The sequence below is a fragment of the Littorina saxatilis genome, linkage group LG9, assembly GCF_037325665.1.
Source record: "Littorina saxatilis isolate snail1 linkage group LG9, US_GU_Lsax_2.0, whole genome shotgun sequence".
In the NCBI taxonomy this organism is placed as follows: Eukaryota; Metazoa; Mollusca; class Gastropoda; order Littorinimorpha; family Littorinidae; genus Littorina; species Littorina saxatilis.
This window is the reverse complement of record NC_090253.1, coordinates 38900574-38922642: the sequence shown is the minus strand read 5'-3', so window position 1 is coordinate 38922642 and position 22069 is coordinate 38900574. Positions and strand designations below refer to the sequence as shown.

General features: G+C 41.6%; 1 protein-coding gene across 2 annotated transcripts in view; it reads right to left on the bottom strand.

Annotated features, from left to right (window-relative positions):
* Window positions 1-22069, bottom strand: part of LOC138976016 (mediator of RNA polymerase II transcription subunit 13-like) — a 64141-nt gene that overhangs the window by 25425 nt on the left and 16647 nt on the right. For both annotated transcript variants that reach the window (XM_070348804.1, XM_070348805.1), the window contains exons 5-13: window positions 18980-19125; window positions 18163-18336; window positions 16889-17231; window positions 16095-16184; window positions 14498-15535; window positions 5110-5344; window positions 3751-3793; window positions 2971-3110; window positions 732-828 (exon numbers count right to left, since the gene is read on the bottom strand). In XM_070348804.1, the coding sequence (XP_070204905.1) occupies window positions 732-828; window positions 2971-3110; window positions 3751-3793; window positions 5110-5344; window positions 14498-15535; window positions 16095-16184; window positions 16889-17231; window positions 18163-18336; window positions 18980-19125 (2306 nt within the window). The remainder of the gene's footprint in view (window positions 1-731; window positions 829-2970; window positions 3111-3750; window positions 3794-5109; window positions 5345-14497; window positions 15536-16094; window positions 16185-16888; window positions 17232-18162; window positions 18337-18979; window positions 19126-22069) is intronic.

Below are 22069 nucleotides of genomic sequence, written 5' to 3'. Positions count from 1 at the left end.
TAATATTTATAACTATAATAATAATGTAATTTTAGCGCCCTATACATTTATCCCCATTTTTGTTGGTTTACTCTATCATATACCCTTATTATTAAAATACACAATAGATCCATGTCTTGCTAACACATACTGATTATACCTGGCATATTTAGAAGCACAACATTCCTTTTGGAAAAGAAGCTGAGAATGTGAAGATGGCATGCAGCACATGCCATTGGTACCATCTGGGGTTCCAAATGAGGATAAGGATAAGATTTCATATATTCCTGTGAGGTTACTTCCATGAAAAATCGGGCTGCTTTCTCACTGGGGAAAGCAAGCTGCCATACGGTAAGGAGCTACCCAATATTTTTTTTTTCTTTTCTGCATGTGCGTATTCATGTTTCCAAGATTTTCAGTGTGAGCTTGGGAATTTATAGTGCGCATGCATGCACACGGGGGAGTTGGAGCACCGAGGAGAGCCTGCACAAAGTGGACTCTGATGATAAATCCCGGTGTCAGGAGGCAACAATGTAATTGAAAACCCTGCCTCCTCTGTACACCATGTTTTTTCAAGTGTTTGCTATCAGCTAGCTAGTGTTGCATTATCGGCTTGAATTAGGGACACGCCTGTCATAGAACTGTGATGAACATGACAGTGATGATGAAAAAAGAGTTGCACAATAAGAAAGAAAAAAAGAAAGAAAAAAAAAGAAAGAAAGACCCAAAAAACGAAGAAAGAAATGACATACCAATCACAGGTGTCTCAGATGGATCATTTGGTAACTTGATGCCAACAGATTTCAACTCCTCCAAGGTTTTGCTATTGGGATAGCAGATATCCATGTGCTGAAAAAAATCCACAAAATTACTCATCCTTTAACAACTTCGCATCTGAAGGTCCGAATTCCAATAATCATGTGCAATCTAACATGACTAGAAACCACCCTTGTAAGATTAAGTGACTATTGAGGGATACGATCTTTCACAGCATTCAACTGTGAACAGGGCAATATTTCAGACACAGACCTGCCTACCCCTGAAATGTACCATGTGTAGTTTTGGGTGTGAAAATAAGGCAAATGTGTAGTTTGGCAGGTGAATGTGTAGTATTTCAATTTGATCAACCCAAACCGCAAAACAGAACAGTTACTTATACCGTACTAAAACAAACACTCAACACTCCAAACAAAACTATTACAATGTGAACAATACTCCTCATACAAATACAAACAAAGCCCCCACAAAAATACAAGCCAAGCATTAAGTTTATTTGTTAAGAAAAAAATTATTAACTAGTTTGAACATTTGCATGGGTGAAACTGATCAGAATTAAAAATAAGGAAAATGAGGCCGGGGTCCAGGGGCCGCCCACGCCCTGGTGGGGTGCAGGGGCAACGCCCTCTTAGGGGGCCCAGGGGGGCGAAGACCCCCGGAAGAAAACGAAAAATCAGGCTTTTTAAGGGTAAAAGTAGGCCTTTCCTGGTATCTCAAACACACAAATTTGCGCAGTAAACAATGATAACAAAATTAATGCCAAGCTGTAGTCCGATAATTCGCGCGCTCAGGGAAACAAAGATTCAGCGATGTCCGGTCACTGTGTTAGAGAAAATACAGATCGGATCGCCGGCAAAAAAAAAATTTTTTTTTTTTTTTTACAGATTTTCAAAATAAGGAATTCTTTATTTGACCAATTTCATTTGGCGGATTTCCGCCCTAAGGCGGAAAAGTTTCACCCATGCATTTGTTAAAAAAAGCTATGTTGAGGGGTATGCAGTTCATATACAGTGGGACCCCCTATTCAAGACCTGTGACTCCAATCTGAGAACATCAAGTCACAAAAAGTAGGGACTGGGAGTATGTGTATCAACATGAAGGCAAATTTGCATATATAAACAGAACAGGTTTGCGTCGGCAATAATAATAATATGGCAGGTCATTGCCTCTGCTCTGGTTACCGATCTCTCAAAAGTGAGCTTGTCTTGGTCTTCTTTCCCTGGCACGGGTTTCTTCACAAAACAGTCCAATTTTTCCTCTGCTTTGGTCGGGATTTCTCGAATTCCTCATGAGAAGTGCTTTTCTTGTGGCGGTTACACGGTCGTAAAGCCCACTGTGCTTCTCTGAAAAAGCCGTGTTGCACACAGTGCAGTGGGCACGAAACTAGGTATGGATGCTCCTCACAGTACTTTGGCAGAAAAGCCTTGACCAAGCTTCTTTTTTTTTGCTCCGTGGCGGTTGATCGCCAAAGTCTTCTGAATCCGTGTTCGTCGCTGTAGCCATTTTTTTCCCTCCAGAAAGAATGAGCTACGAAGTGACCGCGTTCAGAAAAGTATGTGCTGAAACGCCCGCGATAGTTGTAATAACAGCAGCAAGACCAACAGTTTTACTGACTACGCTACTCTCGCGGGCGCCGGGCATGTTTTGCACGCAGTACACAACCGGTTAGTACAAATTATGGATCGGAACTCGCTCGCGTTTTTGCGTTTTCAAAATGTCAAAATGTGTAGTCGAAACGAAACGTTTGCGTAGTATAAGACAAGCATGCGTAGTTGCGTAGTTTGGGGACCAAAATCGTAGTTTACTACGCTCAATGTGTAGTGTAAACAGGTCTGCAGACATGAAAACAAGTCCCAACCTCTGAGTCTGACCCACTAAGAGACAAGAACAAATAATTCCTTACCTTCCTCCACAAATTCGCAACAATCAAATCCTCCTAAAGAACATTTTCACCTCTCTCTCATTCTTCTGCCTCATATCAAACCAAATAAGCCTGAACATTCAAGATTCAGGGATATTCTTAGAAGTATGCCCATAACCCTAATTCTTGCACATTACATGTACTCAAATCCCCCCGAACAACAATTCTTGTTCTCTTTTTCACCTCTTATGTCCCATTTTGCATCAAATCAGACTTGAAAGTCCTCCACTCTTACCTTTTCTGTCACTTCTATTGAAACTATTAAAAAAAAAAATAAAAAAAACTCCACCTACCCCTCCATCGTTGTCATCGTCAGCAGAGGAGTCAGATTCGAAGAGCTGCGCCAGATCTTTGTGAGCCCCGCTGACCTGCAGATCTTTCTCCCGCATCAGGTTGCCCGAGGAGTGCAGCGGCGAATCCACTTGCCCAATGTCTGCATCAAACACACAACACTTGAACAACAGCATGTCAAAAAACATCACCTTCGTATCAGAGCATACGCAAGGAGCAGGAAAAGAAAAAAACTTTCAAAATTGGATTCTAAGCCAGGAAATTTAAAGATACGAAGAACTAAGAGTAAGAAGAACATCCCCATTAACACCCAGCAAGCAACCTTAATTCTGATACATGTACAGGGAAATGTCTGTTCTGAGGCCCTCCATTCTGAGACCGCTTCCACATTCAGACTTTCTTTTTAAAGTGTTGGTAAATCTACCTGCATTTTAAGACTCCCTTTCTTGTATTTTTAAGATTTCTCTCTCTCAGATGTTTGGAGGTCTTAAAATAGAGGTACACCACAATGCCCTACTGGCGCTGTGCACGAAAGAGAGAGATTCAGACCAGCAGCAGTTGTTAATTCATATTTAGACTTAAAACAGAATAGGCTCGAATAGTCAAGTCAGAGACTTATCAGACTAACAAAACAACAACAACAACAACAACAACAACAACAACAACAACAACAACAACAACAACAACAACAACAACAACAACGTGATGTGAAATCTTTTCAGTCAGCCGCTCAAATAGTCTTTATTGCACGTTAAACAGCAAGAATTCTCTCCCACACTTACCATTTGCCATGTCTTCTTGACCATATTCGCCAGCTTCATCTCCCTGGAAAACGTAATAAGGTTGCAAATGAGTTGCAAAACAGGAGTGACATTCTCAAATCTACACGCTGCAGTGATCAAAGCAAATGTTAAAAATAAACAAGAAGGGCAAAGCCCATACGACTCACATGCTTGACCTTGACCTTTACATGACCTTGACCGTCAGGGTCAAGGTCAAATAACTAAACCTAGCAATGACATCATTCACTAAGAACTGCTTTACACATTTTTCCTACCAAAATACATGTGACCTTGACCCAAGGTCAAGGTCATCCAAGGTCATGCAACACAAAGCTGTTAATTCAAGACATAGGAAGTACAATGGTGCTTATTGGCTCTTTCTACCATGAGATATGGTCACTTTTAGTGGTTCACTACCTTATTTTGGTCACATTTCATAAGGGTCAAAGTGACCTTGACCTTGATCATATGTGACCAAATGTGTCTCATGATGAAAGCATAACATGTGCCCCACATAATTTTTAAGTTTGAAACAGTTATCTTCCATAGTTCAGGGTCAAGGTCACTTCAAAATATGTATACAATCCAACTTTGAAGAGCTCCTGTGACCTTGACCTTGAAGCAAGGTAAACCAAACTGGTATCAAAAGATGGGGCTTACTTTGCCCTATATATCATATATAGGTGAGGTATTCAATCTCAAAAACTTCAGAGAAAATGTGAAAAATAGCTGTTTTTTAGACAACATTTATGGCCCCTGCGACCTTGACCTTGAAGCAAGGTCAAGATGCTATGTATGTTTTTTGGGGCCTTGTCATCATACACCATCTTGCCAAATTTGGTACTGATAGACTGAATAGTGTCCAAGAAATATCCAACGTTAAAATTTTCCGGACGGACGTCCGGACGGACGACTCGGGTGAGTACATAGTACATAGACTCACTTTTGCTTCGCATGTGAGTCAAAAAGTCATTGCATGTTGAGATGATGCTATTAACTGTTTTCAATAAACTCATTCCCTCCCACACAGAATCCAGTGCTGTCTATGCACAGACAACAAGATACAGATTGCATTTGGAGTCAAAGCCTAAATTATTAAGTAGTCATGAGTATGTAAGAAATCTGGTTTCCAGCTGGCATTATGATTATCAGAATCTGCATGGATTACAAACCATGGCTTTCTGCCAGGTACTGAAGTAGTATATGAGGGTGGTTTGTTAGGCACAGAGAAAAGACTACAACTACAAGACATCACACTCACAAAATCGACCAATTTATAAACCATGAAAGATAGCAAAGTCAAACAAGAACAAACATATCAGCCCACATTACAGATCAAGGGATGCGAACTCTACGTACCAGACGAGGGGACTGCCGATCTCTGTTAGGCCGCGTTCTGGCCGTCATGGTAGCAGGGTTGACGGAAGCCTCGTCTGAAAACTCGTAAGGGTCCGGAGATGGCGATCGTGGCAGCATGTTGCGTTGGGAATGTTCCAGCGGTGGTGAGATAGGTTCCAGCCCACTGGTTCCCGCCACAGGCTGTGCCATTTCTGGCAAGATCTCAAACCGGCTTTTCTTCAGAGGAAAGTGTACCCTGCAAACAAAACAAACACAATTGTTAATGTTACTTAGTATCAGAATCCACAGACCAGCCGATCCTAGAAACATGTTAAAAAATGTACATGTATATATGAATTACTAGTATTACCCAGGATGTCAGGTTGTAACAAGACCAACAAAAATACAACAACAAAGGATGCATAGCTGCCAACCCCTGTGAAGCCCAAATAGTAGCATAATGCTGCATTTTGAAGTTTTCAGAGTAGCAATTAGTTTTTAAGAGTAGCATTGTCTTGAATTTGAATCGCACACCCGCATTATGCAAGATTTGCCTTGGACTCCCCCCCCCCCCCCCCCCCCCCCCCCCCCCCTCGTTGTCCGTGTCAACGGCATGGTGGCAAGTGGGACGCAGTGCCTCGGTACCCCTCCAAGAACGTGTTCAAAGTCAATCAGAATACGCTAACCAAGACTACAACGCAAAAAGGAGAAACGACATTCTCGATTGGATGTACGACAAAACCGTCCCCTGATTGGATCAGACCTTTCCACCACAAGCGCAGTTTTAAATGACTGTTGCTGATTGTCGAGTGATAAGTGGACATTTTGCATCCTTGTAATTTTTTGTTTGAGCGTAGCAGTTTTGGGCTTAGCGTAGTAATTGTTGCAAAACCATAGCATGCTAAGCTAAAATCGTAGCAGTTGGCAACTCTGAAGATGTCATGTTATAATGGAACAAACCAAATAAGCAAGGAGGAAAACAAAACTGAAACTGTTGTGCAAAACCAGGTTACACGTGTTACTACTTACTACTAGTACTAATGATCACTCATTCAATCTATAAAATATAAAAGTCTCCAATTCTGTGAAACTTTTTCCCCACTGTAGCTGTCGCAGACTCGGTCCTTATGTTGCAGTAGCACTGAAATTTTTCACCTTCAAAGTTAGATGCATAACAAAACACCAAGAGTCCCACATGTAGGTTTAATGTGGGTTCTTTTTTAACTGAAGGGAGGATTGCAGGATAGTTTCCATCAAAATTAATGTTCAAGCAAGGATAATTTGTTTTGCTTACAAGAACAAATTAACATTCACTGCAGGGACTGAGTTAGAAGGAAGAATACGCATGAGCTAAGGACTCACACACAACCGTGGCAGGACAATCCCCCCCCCCCCCCCCCCCCCGGACATAACCCCCCCCCCCCCCCGGACATAACCCCCCCTGGACTTTTCCCCCCAGACAATCCCCCCCAAGAACCACCCCCCCCCCCCCCCAGGATAACTCGCCCCGGGTCAATTTCCCCCCTAGGACAACCCCCCCCCAAAAAAAAAAAAAAAAATCAATTTCACAAGTGATTATTATCGTTAACTTTCTTCCCTTTCTGCGGATCATATAAATCATCAGTGAGCATTCATCAGTATTTTAGAACTCGGATTGCTGCCCTGGATTTTGTTCATCAGTGAGTATAAATCAGTATTTTAAAGCTCAGAGGTGTTATATAAAAGGGATTATTTTACTTTGACCTTGCTTCAGGATAGTACACAATGGACTTTAGTTTTGACAACAAGAGGTGCTCGCTGCATTTTGTTTGAAAATCATGTTTACGTAAAACAAAAAGACAACCAAAGGTGTAGAATGTTGGGAGTGTGAAAAGAGGCGAGATCATGGATGTAAGGCGAAGATTCACGTAAAAGAGACACAGCTGAAGAAGAAAATCAATGACCACAACCATTCTAGAAACCGAGGAAGAGGTGATATTGTAAAGTTGAGGGAATCACTAAAGAGAAAAGCTGAAACAACAGAAGAGGCACCACAGCAAATGATTTATCGCGAGATGGCGAGCACTACAATGGATGCTGCTTCACAGTTGCCTTCCATCGAAAATCTCAGACGCGCTGTTCGACGTAACAGAGAAAAAGCCGGCGGACCCGAGCAAGTACCCAGATCCAGAGCTGAAATTGTCCTCCCGCAGAGTTACAAAGAAACGACAACAGGTGCGTCTTTTCTCGCCTACGACAGTGGAGAAGGTGACGATGATAGATTGATGATTTTTGCGACCGACAGGATGCTACGCCTTGTGCGTTCATACAATGACCGCGACATAGATTCTTACTTGCAAGGCATCGCACACAATGTGTTTTTCTGAGCAACTTTTCTGAAAGCCGCTGTCTGCTCAAGGACGCAACAAAACAGACACATATATATTCTAGAACTGTGTAGGAATTCCTCGTGATTTCTATAACACAGCAAAAAACACACTACAAAAAGCATAACAGGAGCACACTTTTCACGCAGGGGAATGCAACTTTCCACAGCCACTGAAACAAAAAATGTTAGGTCACGTGCGCCTTACGCTTCAAGTGTGATAACAATGATGATTGAAGAAACTATTATGAAATGAATATAGGGGGGTATTGTCCGGGGATTCTAGAACTGTGTAGGAATTCCTCGTGATTTCTATAACACAGCAAAAAACACACTACAAAAAGCATAACAGGAGCACACTTTTCACGCAGGGGAATGCAACTTTCCACAGCCACTGAAACAAAAAATGTTAGGTCACGTGCGCCTTACGCTTCAAGTGTGATAACAATGATGATTGAAGAAACTATTATGAAATGAATATAGGGGGGTATTGTCCGGGGGGGGGGGGGGGGGGGGGAAAAGACCCGGGGTATAAGTCCGGGGGGAAAATTGACCGGGGGGTGGGGGTGGGGGGGGGAGAAGAAGAAGTCCTAGGGGGGAAATGTCCAGGGGGGGATTGTCTGGGGGGAAAAGTCCCGGGGGGGGGGGGGGGGGATTGTCCTAGAACCACAGACAACAATGATAAAGCTCTCAACAATTATATGTGACAGAAAGAAAAACACAAACACACACACAGCTATACACCACCTAACATTCTTTGCTTCCCCCGAACTTCGAAAATCCCTCATCTATAGCTCTACACATTACACTTCAACTTGTATTACAACTACAAGTGTACAAATTATACAAACAAACTTTCCAAGACCTCATCCTTCTTGCTTCGTTCATTTCCTATCACTTAACATGCTGATTCTCATGCGGAAGAAAGTCGCTCAGAGGGTTGAATCACCAAGTAAACAGTATGTAAAACACTATCAGACCCATATTCCGAATGTGGAGGGAACAACTCTCTCCATTGCTCAACACTAGAAAATAACAAATCGCGTAATGGGCAAAAATACAACATTTAATCAAGCTCAGTCAAACTCACAGAATGAAACTGAACGCATTGCATTTTTTCCGCAAGACCGTACACTCGTAGCATCGTCTGTCCACTGCTCGCGGCAAAGGCAGTGAAATTAACAATCCAGAAAAGCGCGGTAGCAGTTGCGCCGAGGACGATAGCACGCTTTTCTATATCTCTATTCTTTTTAACTCTCTGAACGTGTTTTTAATCAAAACATATCATGTATATGTTTTTGGGATCAGAAACGGACAAGGAATAAGATGAAATTGTTTTTAAATCGATTTCGGAAATTTTATTTTATTTTTAATCATAATTTTTATATTTTTAATTTTCAGAGCTTGTTTTTAATCCGAATATAACATATACATTTTTTACATGTTTTTGGAATCAGAAAATGATGAAGAATACGATAAACGTAATTTTGGATCGTTTTATAAAAATATAATTTTTAATTACAATTTTCAGATTTTTAATGACCAAACTCCAAAGTCATCAGTTAAATTTTAAGCCTCCAAGCTGAAATGCAATACCAAAGTCCGGCCTTCGTCGAAGATTACTTGGCCAAAATTTCAATCAATTTGATTGAAAAATGAGGGTGTGACAGTGCCGCCTCAACTTTTACAAAATGCCAGATATGACGTCATCAAAGACATTTTTCAAAAAAATGAAAAAAAAGTCTGGGGATATCATACCCAGGAACTCTCATGTAAAATTTCATAAAGATCGGCCCAGTAGTTTACTCTGAATCGCTCCACAAACACACACACATACACCACGACCCTCGTCTCGATTCACCCTCTGTTAAAACATTTAGTCAAAACTTGACTAAATGTAAACTAAAAAGTATAAGGTTGTTTGGCTAATGAAGAGATTGACTTATAAAGAACCGTTTTTGCTTTTTTTTCTACAAACAATTCCAGAAATAACTGCTCCGACTTCATTTCAGAGTTGTGTTTTTAAGAAAATACTTGGTGATACATGTATTGTAATGTAATTTGTAAACTATTTTTCAAAAAAAAAAAAAGGGGTGAACAAATTTTCTCTTCAAAGCAGTACAGAACAACAAAAAAGTAAATTTGAAGGAACAAAATATCTTTGTTACACGATTTTAGTTTTACTTTTAATAACAACTGTTCCTTGCCTTTTGGTGAAATTCTAACATGCTGATATCTTTCGTCTCAACTGCCTTAACCTGTCAATGTATACATTCAATAACTGAACAAACAGAAGGTCTAAACCAATTCTAATATATAGCTAAGTCTGAACAATACTTTCTGCAAGTTAGGTTCGCATAAGGTCATCAAAATCAACACATGTTTGAACTGATATCGGTGATAATGTCCTGGGGCCAGTGATAAAAAACGCTCGCGCTGGACCCGAGTACTCTTCAGACTGGCTCGCTCAATAAATATAAATGTTTGGAATGTCTGTGGTGTGAATGTTGGTTTCTGACCAGAAATGCAGATCTATCTCTGGCCGATTCATAGATTCAACCTACAAACTGCGACCTCATCTGTGATCAGATATGTTTCGACAAGCATTAAACGGATGAAATTAACCACATGCAGTTTATTCTTCAGAAAAATGCAGCGATACGCACCCCAAAAAATGGGTTGGGTTCGGTGATTTGTACATGTATAAACGTCTTCCTCGCGATAGATTCGCTTATTATTTTGTCTTATGAAGCAGTCATCAACACGAACACAATGATTGCAGAAGCAAACTCTGTACCTACACGACCGAGACACAAGACTGATTATTTCACAGCTGCAATGAGAATAGAGAACAAAGACGTTTTGGCAAAGGAACAGACGGAAAATTCCGAACAAAAGTAAATGACGTCAAAGTCTCTTTCGCTTTGCGTGTAACTTTGTCATGACGTATTTTTGTGTGACGCGTTCGGCTGTTCTATCAGGTCAATGGCTGCGTGTTGCCCCGCCGGTGTGAACTCCTCCTACGGCCAAGTCGTTTTTGTGGTTTATTTCGCATTTAGGTCCCAGGTAACATTATGAAGTTTTAATACGATCAATCGGACCTATTATCAAGTTAGTGTATCAACTTTTGAACGAACTGCGCCCAGTAGTTTCCCAGCAATAAGCTGTTAAGTGGAGACAGACAGACAGACACACAATTAAAGTCTGCTGAGCCCTAGTACTAGCGTACTCGGGGATAATGTCCTGGGGCCAGTATACCGAAGTAGAGTTTAAGAGACTTTGAATGAATTGCACTGAGTGTACAGTTTATCTCAAACTAAAATCTATAACCAGGACTCTAGCATACCGGACCTGCAAGCTATTCGCAGCTGGCTGCTCTGACTTAGTTTCCGTTACAACTTTACAAGGAACGGGATTCTTTTTGAACTTCTTTCAAAACTGTCTGAAGTTAATACACTCGGCTGTCAGTAACCAGTACTGTACTTATAGTAAATGCTTCTTGCCCATTCACTGCTTTGTTGAGCAGGAGGCATGCATGCGTTCTTCCCAGTACTGTTCAGTGAATGACACTGGTTAGTAGAGTGAATGAACCCCATTTCCCCCTTCAAATGCCTTCACGCTAGGCTGGGCTCTTGCTTGACACAGCTTAGGCAGAACTGCTGGTAGTAGTGGTAGGCGGGGGAGAGGGCTGGCTGGTTGGCCCGCCCTTACCACTTACAAGTGCTAGGCAGCCGCGTGGTGGGTTTTTCATGACATGACACTCCCGGATTTAAAGTTCAAGGCTGACCTAGTTCTACCGTTGCTGGCTAACCCCAAAGAAGTTACAGCACAATTAGCTTACAGGTACAGCTTGCTCTAAAGTTGCAAAGCCATCTAGCTTTCCTTGACCATTTTTTTCCCAGCACTCTTCTTTCTGACAGCCAAGGCATTTTGGACATGTACTAAATATTAAATGTACTTCTTACTTTCTAAACCTTGCACCTTTCAGCCATTGCTGGCATATTATGAATATTTGAAGAGAAAGAACAGGTGGCATGAAAGTAAACCTTGTTTTGAAAATAACCCCGTGTAACATTTTTGTGAGTATTTTGTACAATGTTTGTCTATACATAGTAAACATTTAGACAACTATGACAGTTCTATTTTTACAAAATAAAATATTATATTTTGAGAAAAATGGAACTTGATCTAAAACTTTAAATCTTGCAAAATCTTTATCTTGCACAAAATCTTTCATAGAACTGTGCAAGATTTTGTGCAAGATAAAGATTTTGCAAGATTTAAAGTTTTAGATCAAGTTCCATATTTTATAAGGGCAGAACAGCTTCAGTGACCAGTCTGACTGCCATGAAGCAAAACTATGAAAAGGAAGGTCTGACTGAATGCTGCGTCCCAATGGCCCATACTATTTTTATAGCAAATTAGCATACCCCATCACTCTCACTGTCTCAGCACTCACACAAATTTTAAAAATATATTCAGAACTAAAGGTTATTCAACCTACTTCACTGAAACTTCACCATATCCTCTTGTTCTAGTTTAGGCCTGGAGAAATAATCCTATTCCTAATGTCAAGGCAAGTTAGTGATCTTCAACCCTGCTCTCTCCACATACAAAATGGAACAGACAATAGCTGTCAAAGTGTCATTCTATAAAGTTCTAATACAGCAAATGAAAGCAAAATGTAATCATCACCTCTGACAACGACAACACCCTTTAAGATTAACAACAGAAGTAACAACAACAACAAAACTTAATCTAGTATCAATAGTTGTTTCTGAGCCCCCTAAAACTCTGATTCACTCAGTGTTAACACATGCACACACTCATGCACATCAGAGTACACACACACACACACACACACACACACACACACACACACACTGACAGTGACACACAGTGACCCACACACACACAAAAGGAACAAAACCGAAAACAGTGAGTGCATAGGTACACAAGGAGGGCATAGCCACAAATGTCAACTGTCAGTTTGGAATTCTGCAGCAAGGAGAGTGGTGTGAGGCAATAATAAAGGTAAGCTCTGGAGGTGCACGGCTATAATCACGTTGGGGGGTGGGGGCAGACAACCAATCAGACAGAGCTCTTAGGCACAGGGAGTCAGTGATAACTGACATAACCAGGAAGCAAACACAGCATCATAAAATAGTTACATCTTCCAAACAAAGCAAAACAGAAAGTAAACACCCCCCCTCCCTCACACACACACACACACACAAAGGAAAGAAAACTATCAAACAAGATTCAAAATGAAGGGCAAGGGCCTGTGAAGGATACATTTCAGATTTAATTATCTGATTACTCCTGACAATTTTATCAGCAACAGCTGCATGCATAGGGCACTTAGTTCCAGTTCTACTTCTAGAGCAAAACTGAAGATTGTATTTTATAAACTATAAAAAGCCTGTGGATCTGACAGCATGTTTATTCTATCTTCCATGAACCAACACCAGCACTTGTTAATAATAATATGCAGTTTTGTTTCCAGGCCTTGGTCTTCGGTCACTGACTCATTCTTTTTTGATCTTTGATCAAATTGGTCTGATCCCTGGCCCGTCCGATAGCTTTGACATGAAGAAGGTCTTACCATCATAAAAAATTCATTATAATTTATATGTCCTACCAAGCGGCATTATTCTACTATAACTATTATTCTTTTTTATAATCTACTATGCAGCACATAATGACATAAAGCTGAAAGCCATTTTAAACCTAGGAAATAAATAAATACAATTTTCAGACTTTTTATGTCAAGTTAAACAAGAAGGGCAAAGCCCATACGACTCACATGCTTGACCTTGACCTTTACATGACCTTGACCTTCAGCTAAACCTAGCAATGACATCATACACTAAGAACTGCTTTACACATTTTTCCTACCAAAATACATGTGACCTTGACCCAAGGTCAAGGTCATCCAAGGTCATGCAACACAAAGCTGTTAATTCAAGACATAGGAAGTACAATGGTGCTTATTGGCTCTTTCTACCATGAGATATGGTCACTTTTAGTGGTTCACTACTTTATTTTGGTCACATTTCATAAGGGTCAAAGTGACCTTGACCTTGATCATATGTGACCAAATGTGTCTCATGATGAAAGCATAACATGTGCCCCACATAATTTTTAAGTTTGAAACAGTTATCTTCCATAGTTCAGGGTCAAGGTCACTTCAAAATATGTATACAATCCAACTTTGAAGAGCTCCTGTGACCTTGACGCAAGGTAAACCAAACTGGTATCAAAAGATGGGGCTTACTTTGCCCTATATATCATATATAGGTGAGGTATTCAATCTCAAAAACTTCAGAGAAAATGTGAAAAATGTGAAAAATAGCTGTTTTTTAGACAACATTTATGGCCCCTGCGACCTTGACCTTGAAGCAAGGTCAAGATGCTATGTATGTTTTTTGGGGCCTTGTCATCATACACCATCTTGCCAAATTTGGTACTGATAGACTGAATAGTGTCCAAGAAATATCCAACGTTAAAGTTTTCCGGACGGCCGGACGGATGGACGGACGACTCGGGTGAGTACATAAACTCACTTTTGCTTCGCATGTGAGTCAAAAAGGAAAGACACAAACCTACAAGTGCAGGTGCAAAAATCAATCGAAAGGAGACCATTACTGAATTCTGCTCCTGACCCCAAAATCTTTCAGCTAAATGCACAGCTATTCATCACAAAACCCAACATGTTTGGGCACAAGTTCAACAAGCAGATGCAGATGGGTTGCAGACTAGAGTCAGAAAACAAAGTGTAACCAACCACTGAACCAGCATGAACAGAAAACGAAGAGGACAACAACAACAAAAGAGATGTCTGGACAAAAAAGAAAGAGACCTGTGCTTGTCCCTTTCTTTCCTCTCCAGATAGTTTACAAGGAAATGGAAAAAAACTGAAGAGACAACCAATAGTCTAACTACCAATAAAAACATGGTTACTGTACTCACCATTTGTGCACATACTGAAGATACAACCAAAAAGGTAACTACCAATAAAAAAAAAAAGGTTGCTGTACTCACCATTTTTGCACAATGTCATGATCATACAAGGACCGCGTGACTAGCTCCTCCTCCTCGTCAGAACCATTGGTGGGCAGCGAAGGGCGCTTGAGCACGCTCTCCACACACTTGTGCTGTGACTGCAACCAGTTCGACACCAGCTCTTTCTTCGACGACTCACCCCACGGTAACTGGGCGTCAGGTGGGACTGGGGCGCCACCCCCTGCTCCCCCCACCACACCTGCCCCTGTTGCTGCCTTGGGGGGCTGGGGGGTGGCAGCCCCCTGCCCACAAGTCAACTCGTCACTTTTAGGGAAGAACTCCGAGTTCAAGCTGCCGTTCGGTAAAGGATTGGCAGGGTCCGTACCGCCACCTGGCTGATCCACAGTGCCATTCGCCAAACCACCACCACCGCCGCTGTTGTTGTTACGGCCAGTCGCGTCTTTGTCTCCTGCGCTGTTGTTTGTAGCAGCTGCTGTTGCATTACCACCACTAACACCACTGTTGTTGACAACGTTGCTGCTGTTGTTGTTGTTGGCCGTGGCGGTGGCAGCAGAGGTGGCTGCCTGCCCACCTCCTCCTGCTGCAGCGCCGTTCACCGCGGTCCCCCCTCCTCCTCCACCCCCCAGAAACTTGCTAGGAGGATGGGGACTGAGGGTGGGCATGGTGGGTTCCATGGAGGGCAGGTTGGGCGGGGGGTCCAGCGGTGAAGGCGCAGAGTTGGGCGTGTCCATGGGCCCTTCCGGCACCGGTGTGGAGCCGCCCTGAGGGGGGATGGTGGTGGAGCCGGTGGGGCAGAAGGCGGGGTTTGGGGGCAGGTGGTTCATGATGCGCTCCATGTCGTCCTGCAGCATGTCGTCCATGGCCGCCTGCCGACGGTGGAAGGGCACCGAGCTGCGACCGTGGCGTGACTGCTGCCGCTCCAGTCGTTCTGTCTTCTTCTCCTCCTTGTCCCCCTTCTCCTTGTCCCCTTTCTCTCCTTTCTCCTTCTCAGAGTCCTTGTCCTTCTTCCCACTGGACTTGGACTTGGCCTGCGCCGCAGCTTTCATCTTGCGATGTCTGCACACAAAGTAACTTTCAAATTTAGCTCTCATAACACTACAGCTTTCATCTTGCGATGTCTGCACACAAAGTAACTTTCAAATTTAGCTCTCATAACACTACAGCTTTCATCTTGCAATGTCTGCACACAAAGTAACTTTCAAATTTAGCTTTCATAACACTACAGCTTTCATCTTGCAATGTCTGCACACAAAGTAACTTTCAAATTTAGCTTTCATAACACTACAGCTTTCATCTTGCGATGTCTGCACACAAAGTAACTTTCAAATTTAGCTTTCATAACACTGCAGTGGGATGGGACCATCATATATAATGACATGATGAGATTGAAAGTGAAAGCAGGCTTTCTTGTGCCTGACTTTATTTTACGTGCAAGACTTCTACTACAACATAATGAAGAAGGTATCAGACCTTGACCTTTATATTGATGAATTAGCTTCTCAAAAACACAGTGTCACCGTTTAAAGTAGACTGAAGAATGCTTCAAGGCTAACAGTTAACTGCAGATAACATTCAAAAGTAACACTAACTGCTGTGACTTGACAAAAATACTGACTTGACACAGTTGCAGTTGACTTTAGTGGAAGGGTCGGCAAAGTTCCAGGCCCCAGAGTTAGGATTTTCCTCTGCCCCTCCTTCCTGAGACCTGTGGACAAAGAAACAATTTCAATTTGTGCTCCAGCCGCTGTACAACCACACACACATACCCCTTCATAGCATACTAGCTAGAATTTGTCATGCTTGCAGTTGCATTAATCACTTTTTCAAAAGTTGTCTTCATTATCAAACATGCATGTTTCTAGCCTTTAGCTAATGTTTCCTGCAGTATTACAGCCAAGACAAAGACGTCTGAAAGCGCATTCACTTTTCTCACAGTATCCTTGGGAAATTCTTGCAATATAAAACACAGCTTCAATGTTCTGAGTTATGACTTGGATATCTAATCAAACTGGTCTTCATTTTCTCCTAATCAAAAAGACTTAGACTGTTCTAGTCATACTGACTTATGCCTTTGTATCCATTACATCTTCTCTCAATCTAAGCACTATTTTGCAACTAAAATCTTGGAAACATATGAACACAGAGAATCTCTCTCTCGCACACACACAAGGTTTTAAGAGAACTTATCTTCCCCGACCTCAATTCAAACACTGCTTGACATGTAAAGTCATTGACACATGTACATAGAGAATCTCTATCACACACTCTTCCCTAAACTCAATCCAACCCATGATTTACATTCAAAATCATTTATACTTGTCCACAGAGACTACCACACACACAAACACACTCCCTAAAAACTCTCGTCTGCTCTGATAGAACATAGCATAAATGTCACGGAAGACCCACCTCCTCGGCGCAGCATGTGATCCGGTGGTGAGGGTGGAATCTTGCGCCACTCTCTCCGTGATCTGATGTCCAAGCACCTCAGCAATGCTGGGGAGGGTCGACATCCGCCCCTCGCCGAACCCCACCCCCATCTTGCCCCCTCCCTCCCCTCCTCCCACTGCTCCTTGCAGGTGGGGGTTGGGGGAGTGTGGGGGAGTGAGATGGCCTGGAGGGTGGAGGGAAGAGGGGTGTGCGCGTCCACCGAGCGTGTCAGGAGCACCAGCCACAGACTGCACGCGACTGGCCGTCTCGTCCGTTTCGCAGATGAGGACGTAAGCGGACGGGTAGCGCATGCGCACACCACCTGGAAAGAACAAAATGGATAGCATGTTAGGCTTGTTCACTCTTAGACCCTGTGCATTTTGAGTCAAAACGAATGTTAAATTCTAACAAGTTTGCTTTGTCCAAAACTGAGGACTGGGTGGCTGAGTGGTAACTCACTTGCGCTCGGAAGCGAGAGGTTGCGAGTTCGACCCTGGGTCAGGGCGTTAGCAATTTTCTCCCCCCTTTCCTAACCTAGGTGGTGGGTTCAAGTGCTATTCTTTCGGATGAGACGAAAAACCGAGGTCCCTTCGTGTACACTACATTGGGGTGTGCACGTTAAAGATCCCACGATTGACAAAAGGGTCTTTCCTGGCAAAATTGTATAGGCATAGATAAAAATGTCCACCAAAATACCCGTGTGACTTGGAATAATAGGCCGTGAAAAGTAGGATATGCGCCGAAATGGCTGCGATCTGCTGGCCGATGTGAATGCGTGATGTATTGTGTAAAAAATTTCCATCTCACACGGCATAAATAAATCCCTGCGGCTTGAATATGTGCGCAATATAAATTGCATAAAATAAAAAAAATTTAAAAAAAATAAATCCCTGCGCTTAGAACTGTACCCACGGAATACGCGTGATATAAGCCTCATATTGATTGATTGATTGAAAACTGACTAATCTTAAAATATACTGACACAGACATGGAAAACTTCTTTAAAGGAATCTCAAATGAGAAATTAGTTTGTCATGTAACACATAAAAAAAAAGTCAAACTACAAAGGGCCACCCCACCTCCCATTAACCATCAGTGTTTGATCACAGACGCTGCCAGGCTTATACTCACAGTACAAGCACTGTTCAAGCCCACGCTGCCAGGCTTATACACACAGTACAAGCACTGTTCAAGCCCTGGATCATCCAAGGAAACTTTGTTGTCAAAATGATTCTACAACCGTGTTCACTCACCAACGAGAACTTCCACGAGGTTAGGAAGACGGTTGGGGTCATAATCTTTGGTTTCGTCTGGGTCAAAGGGATAGTACTGGTTCCATTGCTGGAAGAGGAAGCGATTGTGTGGGTCGGTGTCCCGATACGTCTGACCTGTTAGCGTTCCATTCAGACCGTAGGGGGCCAAGATAACTGAAAAAGAGCATGCATTTTCGTTACAAATCAGTCCTGATGCTTTGTATGTCATGTCATTTAGCAAAGATCGATCAAATTGCACAATAAAATAATAATAATCACTCGCCAGAAAGAAAAAAACGACTACAGGACTGAACGGTACTAGCACCTATGATGAGATGAAATCACACATACATAGCAGGTGTTTCCATCCTGAGGTACACAGACCACTGTCATAAATCCAAGAGCCTGGAGAGCATTCCCAGGCAATGATAGCATTACTAATTCCTAAAATGTGCTGTAATTATTATCTGATACACCAGAATAAAGAATGAATTTAAGTGTTTTGCACTACATGTACTAAAATAACAGCCACTGTTGTCCAGAGGGCTTCATGTGCAGAATGTATCACACTTTATGACAAACACTGTTACAGTTGCTCCATGAGACATGACTGTTATAAACAAAATAAAAAAAAGGAATTTGAAAAAAAGCAACATAGGCATCTTATCTCTCTGTTCTTTACCTATTTTTATCTTCTTCTCACATTTTTTTCTCACTGTCACTGGATTAGTATGAGCGACAAAACAGTGCGTTCGTTAGTTAATCCTACTGCTAAACAAAGACCTTTTTCGTTACGAAAAGGTAAGCATGGTTTTACCTTGGAAGTGAATTTGCGTGTCCTGTAGCAAGTTGAGGTGGTGGTGGGTCAGGCGCCACACAGGTGAGTGCTGCTTCACCTCGATGCTGGCGCACACCTGCGACTCCCCGTGCAGGAAGAAGTGGAAGCAGAAGGACAGGTGACAGCTGGGGACAGAAAACACCAAAACAATTACACATACTGACATACCATGTTGAGAGTGAAACGTTCACCTCAGTCAGCAACTGACCTTACTGCAAAACAAGACAAGAGGCGAAGCCTTCAAGGCTCACGTAAGAAATAGACAAATAGTAACACAAACTCAATCACCCCGTCACACATACACACACACACAGTAAGCATAGGTGACACTGTGCAAGAATGCGAGACACTAGATCTAGATCTGTCTGTCTGCATGTAGCCTACTTACAGGGACACGACTAAGAGTAATACCTAATATTCTGGACTCGCAAAGAAATATACAAAAAAATGACAATGAACAACGCTTCGACCTAATGGTCTTCAACAGGTTAAAAAAAAAAAAAAAACACCAAAAATACAAATATCAAAACGACTTATCAGAGAAGAAGATGTCCTCCAAGCGCAAAAGAAGGGGGAAAGGGAGATAAATCAAAAAGAACAAGTCGCGTAAGGCGAAAATACAATATTTAGTCAAGTAGCTGTCGAACTCACAGAATGAAACTGAATGCAATGCCATTTTACTCGTAGCATCGTCAGGCCACCGCTCATGGCAAAGGCAGTGAAATTGACAAGAAGAGCGGGGTAGTAGTTGCGCTAAGAAGGATAGCACGCTTTTCTGTACCTCTCTTTGTTTTAACTTTCTGAGCGTGTTTTTAATCCAAACATATCATATCTATATGTTTTTGGAATCAGGAACCGACAAGGAATAAGATGAAAGTGTTTTTAAATTGATTTGGACAATTTAATTTTGATAATAATTTTTATATATTTAATTTTCAGAGCTTGTTTTTAATCCGAATATAACATATTTATATGTTTTTGGAATCAGCAAATGATGGAGAATAAGATAAACGTAAATTTGGATCGTTTTATAAATTTTTATTTTTTTTTACAATTTTCCGATTTTTAATGACCAAAGTCATAAATTAATTTTTAAGCCACCAAGCTGAAATGCAATACCGAACCCCGGGCTTCGTCGAAGATTACTTGACCAAAATTTCAACCAATTTGGTTGAAAAATGAGGGCGTGACAGTGCCGCCTCAACTTTCACGAAAAGCCGGATATGACGTCATCAAAGACATTTATCAAAAAAATGAAAAAAACGTTCGGGGATTTCATACCCAGGAACTCTCATGTCAAATTTCATAAAGATCGGTCCAGTAGTTTAGTCTGAATCGCTCTACACACACACACACACACACACACGCACGCACATACACCACGACCCTCGTTTCGATTCCCCCTCGATGTTAAAATATTTAGTCAAAACTTGACTAAATATAAAAATGAGCAATGAAAAATGAAACCAAAACGAAACAAATCAGAATAATAACGCTTGAAGGGCCTGAAGTTGAAAGAGAGAGAGAGAGAGAGAGAGAGAGAGAGAGAGAGAGAGAGAGAGAGAGAGAGAGAGAGAGAGAGAGAGAGAGAGAGAGAGAGAGAGAGAGAGAGAGAGAGAGAGAGAGAGAGAGAGAGAGAGAGAGAGTGTCAACAATCTACGACACCACTGCCAACTAGTCTCGGCCCGCTCAAAAAACAATGACCAAGACTTTCAGTAATTCCTTCGCGTGACGTCTAACCCTCTTACGCCATAATGTGACGTCTTCAAATGACGAAATGTTAAAGTTTTTACCACAGACATACACACGCACAAACGCACAGACAGACAAAGTTACGATCGCATAGACTACACTTCGTGAGCCAAAAAGCAAATGCTTAGACCACTCCCCTTTGCCATGTCCCATTATTACAGTGGAGCTCCCCTTTGCCATGTCCCATACAGTGGAATCCCCCTATCAAGACCCCCTGACAAAAGACTCCCTCCCTTTGAAGACAGAGGCTTTAGCTTCAGACACATTCGAGAAAACCTCAATGTTCAGTTTTTATGAACCAAACATGTACTGCTACAATGCAATCACCCAAAATCAGTAGAAGTTTGCAAAGCTCTAGCTTCAAAAACATCCAAGATAACATCTTAGCTCGGCCAGCCCATTCCTAAGACTCTCCTGATTTAGTGACTACTTTCAATTTTTACTGTCCTTGATCATAGTTTATGTATTGTAATGTAGGTTTTGTGAGAATACAAGTAACTGATAACTTGCTGAACATGTAGTGGCAGGTGTCTGTGTGTGTACACATGTGCAGATGCATGCACATGTCATGATTACCATAGACCCTGATCTTGTAATTAATACCTCACACCTGTTTACAACCTAACGCACACCTGTGTACAACCTAAAATGTTGAACTACTGTATAAGAACAAAAGTAAGAGGTGCTATACATGCACTTTGCAAAGTATGCAAATGGCATAACAATTGACATTTGATCCAGAGGCCCTTTTCAGAGGTGGATCTGCCAGTACATGTACTGGAAACGATGTATGTAACTGATGTCCTTTACGTTCTGAAATACTTAAGAAATTACACTTAATAGAACTTTACAAAACCCTCACTCATCTTGAACAAACTTATAATGTCCAACCTAAAAAGTTCCTACACTGTACAGCATTATTTGTAATATATATGAGAAGATTCTTACACTTCAGGAGACTCAATAAGAGTGCCATTCCACACTCTGTAACTCATACATGTTGTATTTAATTATAATATAAATTATAAGTCGAGTAAGATAATGAGTTCGGTGGCATTCGAATCTCAATGTGAAACTTTCTCAACAGACCTGCAAGTAAGACTAAAACTCTAAATTGAATTCCTACTAATGTACAATTATTTTGCTGGAGTTTTACTTTGCTTTTAACATGTATAGAAGTAGTTTTTAATGCTATAATAACACTGATGAACTCGGAGAAACCTCACATAAACAACTTAAATTAGTTAAAAGATATCATCAAACTAGACAATAATGTTATTGTTAATGTCCCAAGGTGTAAACGATTCCTTTGTTCGC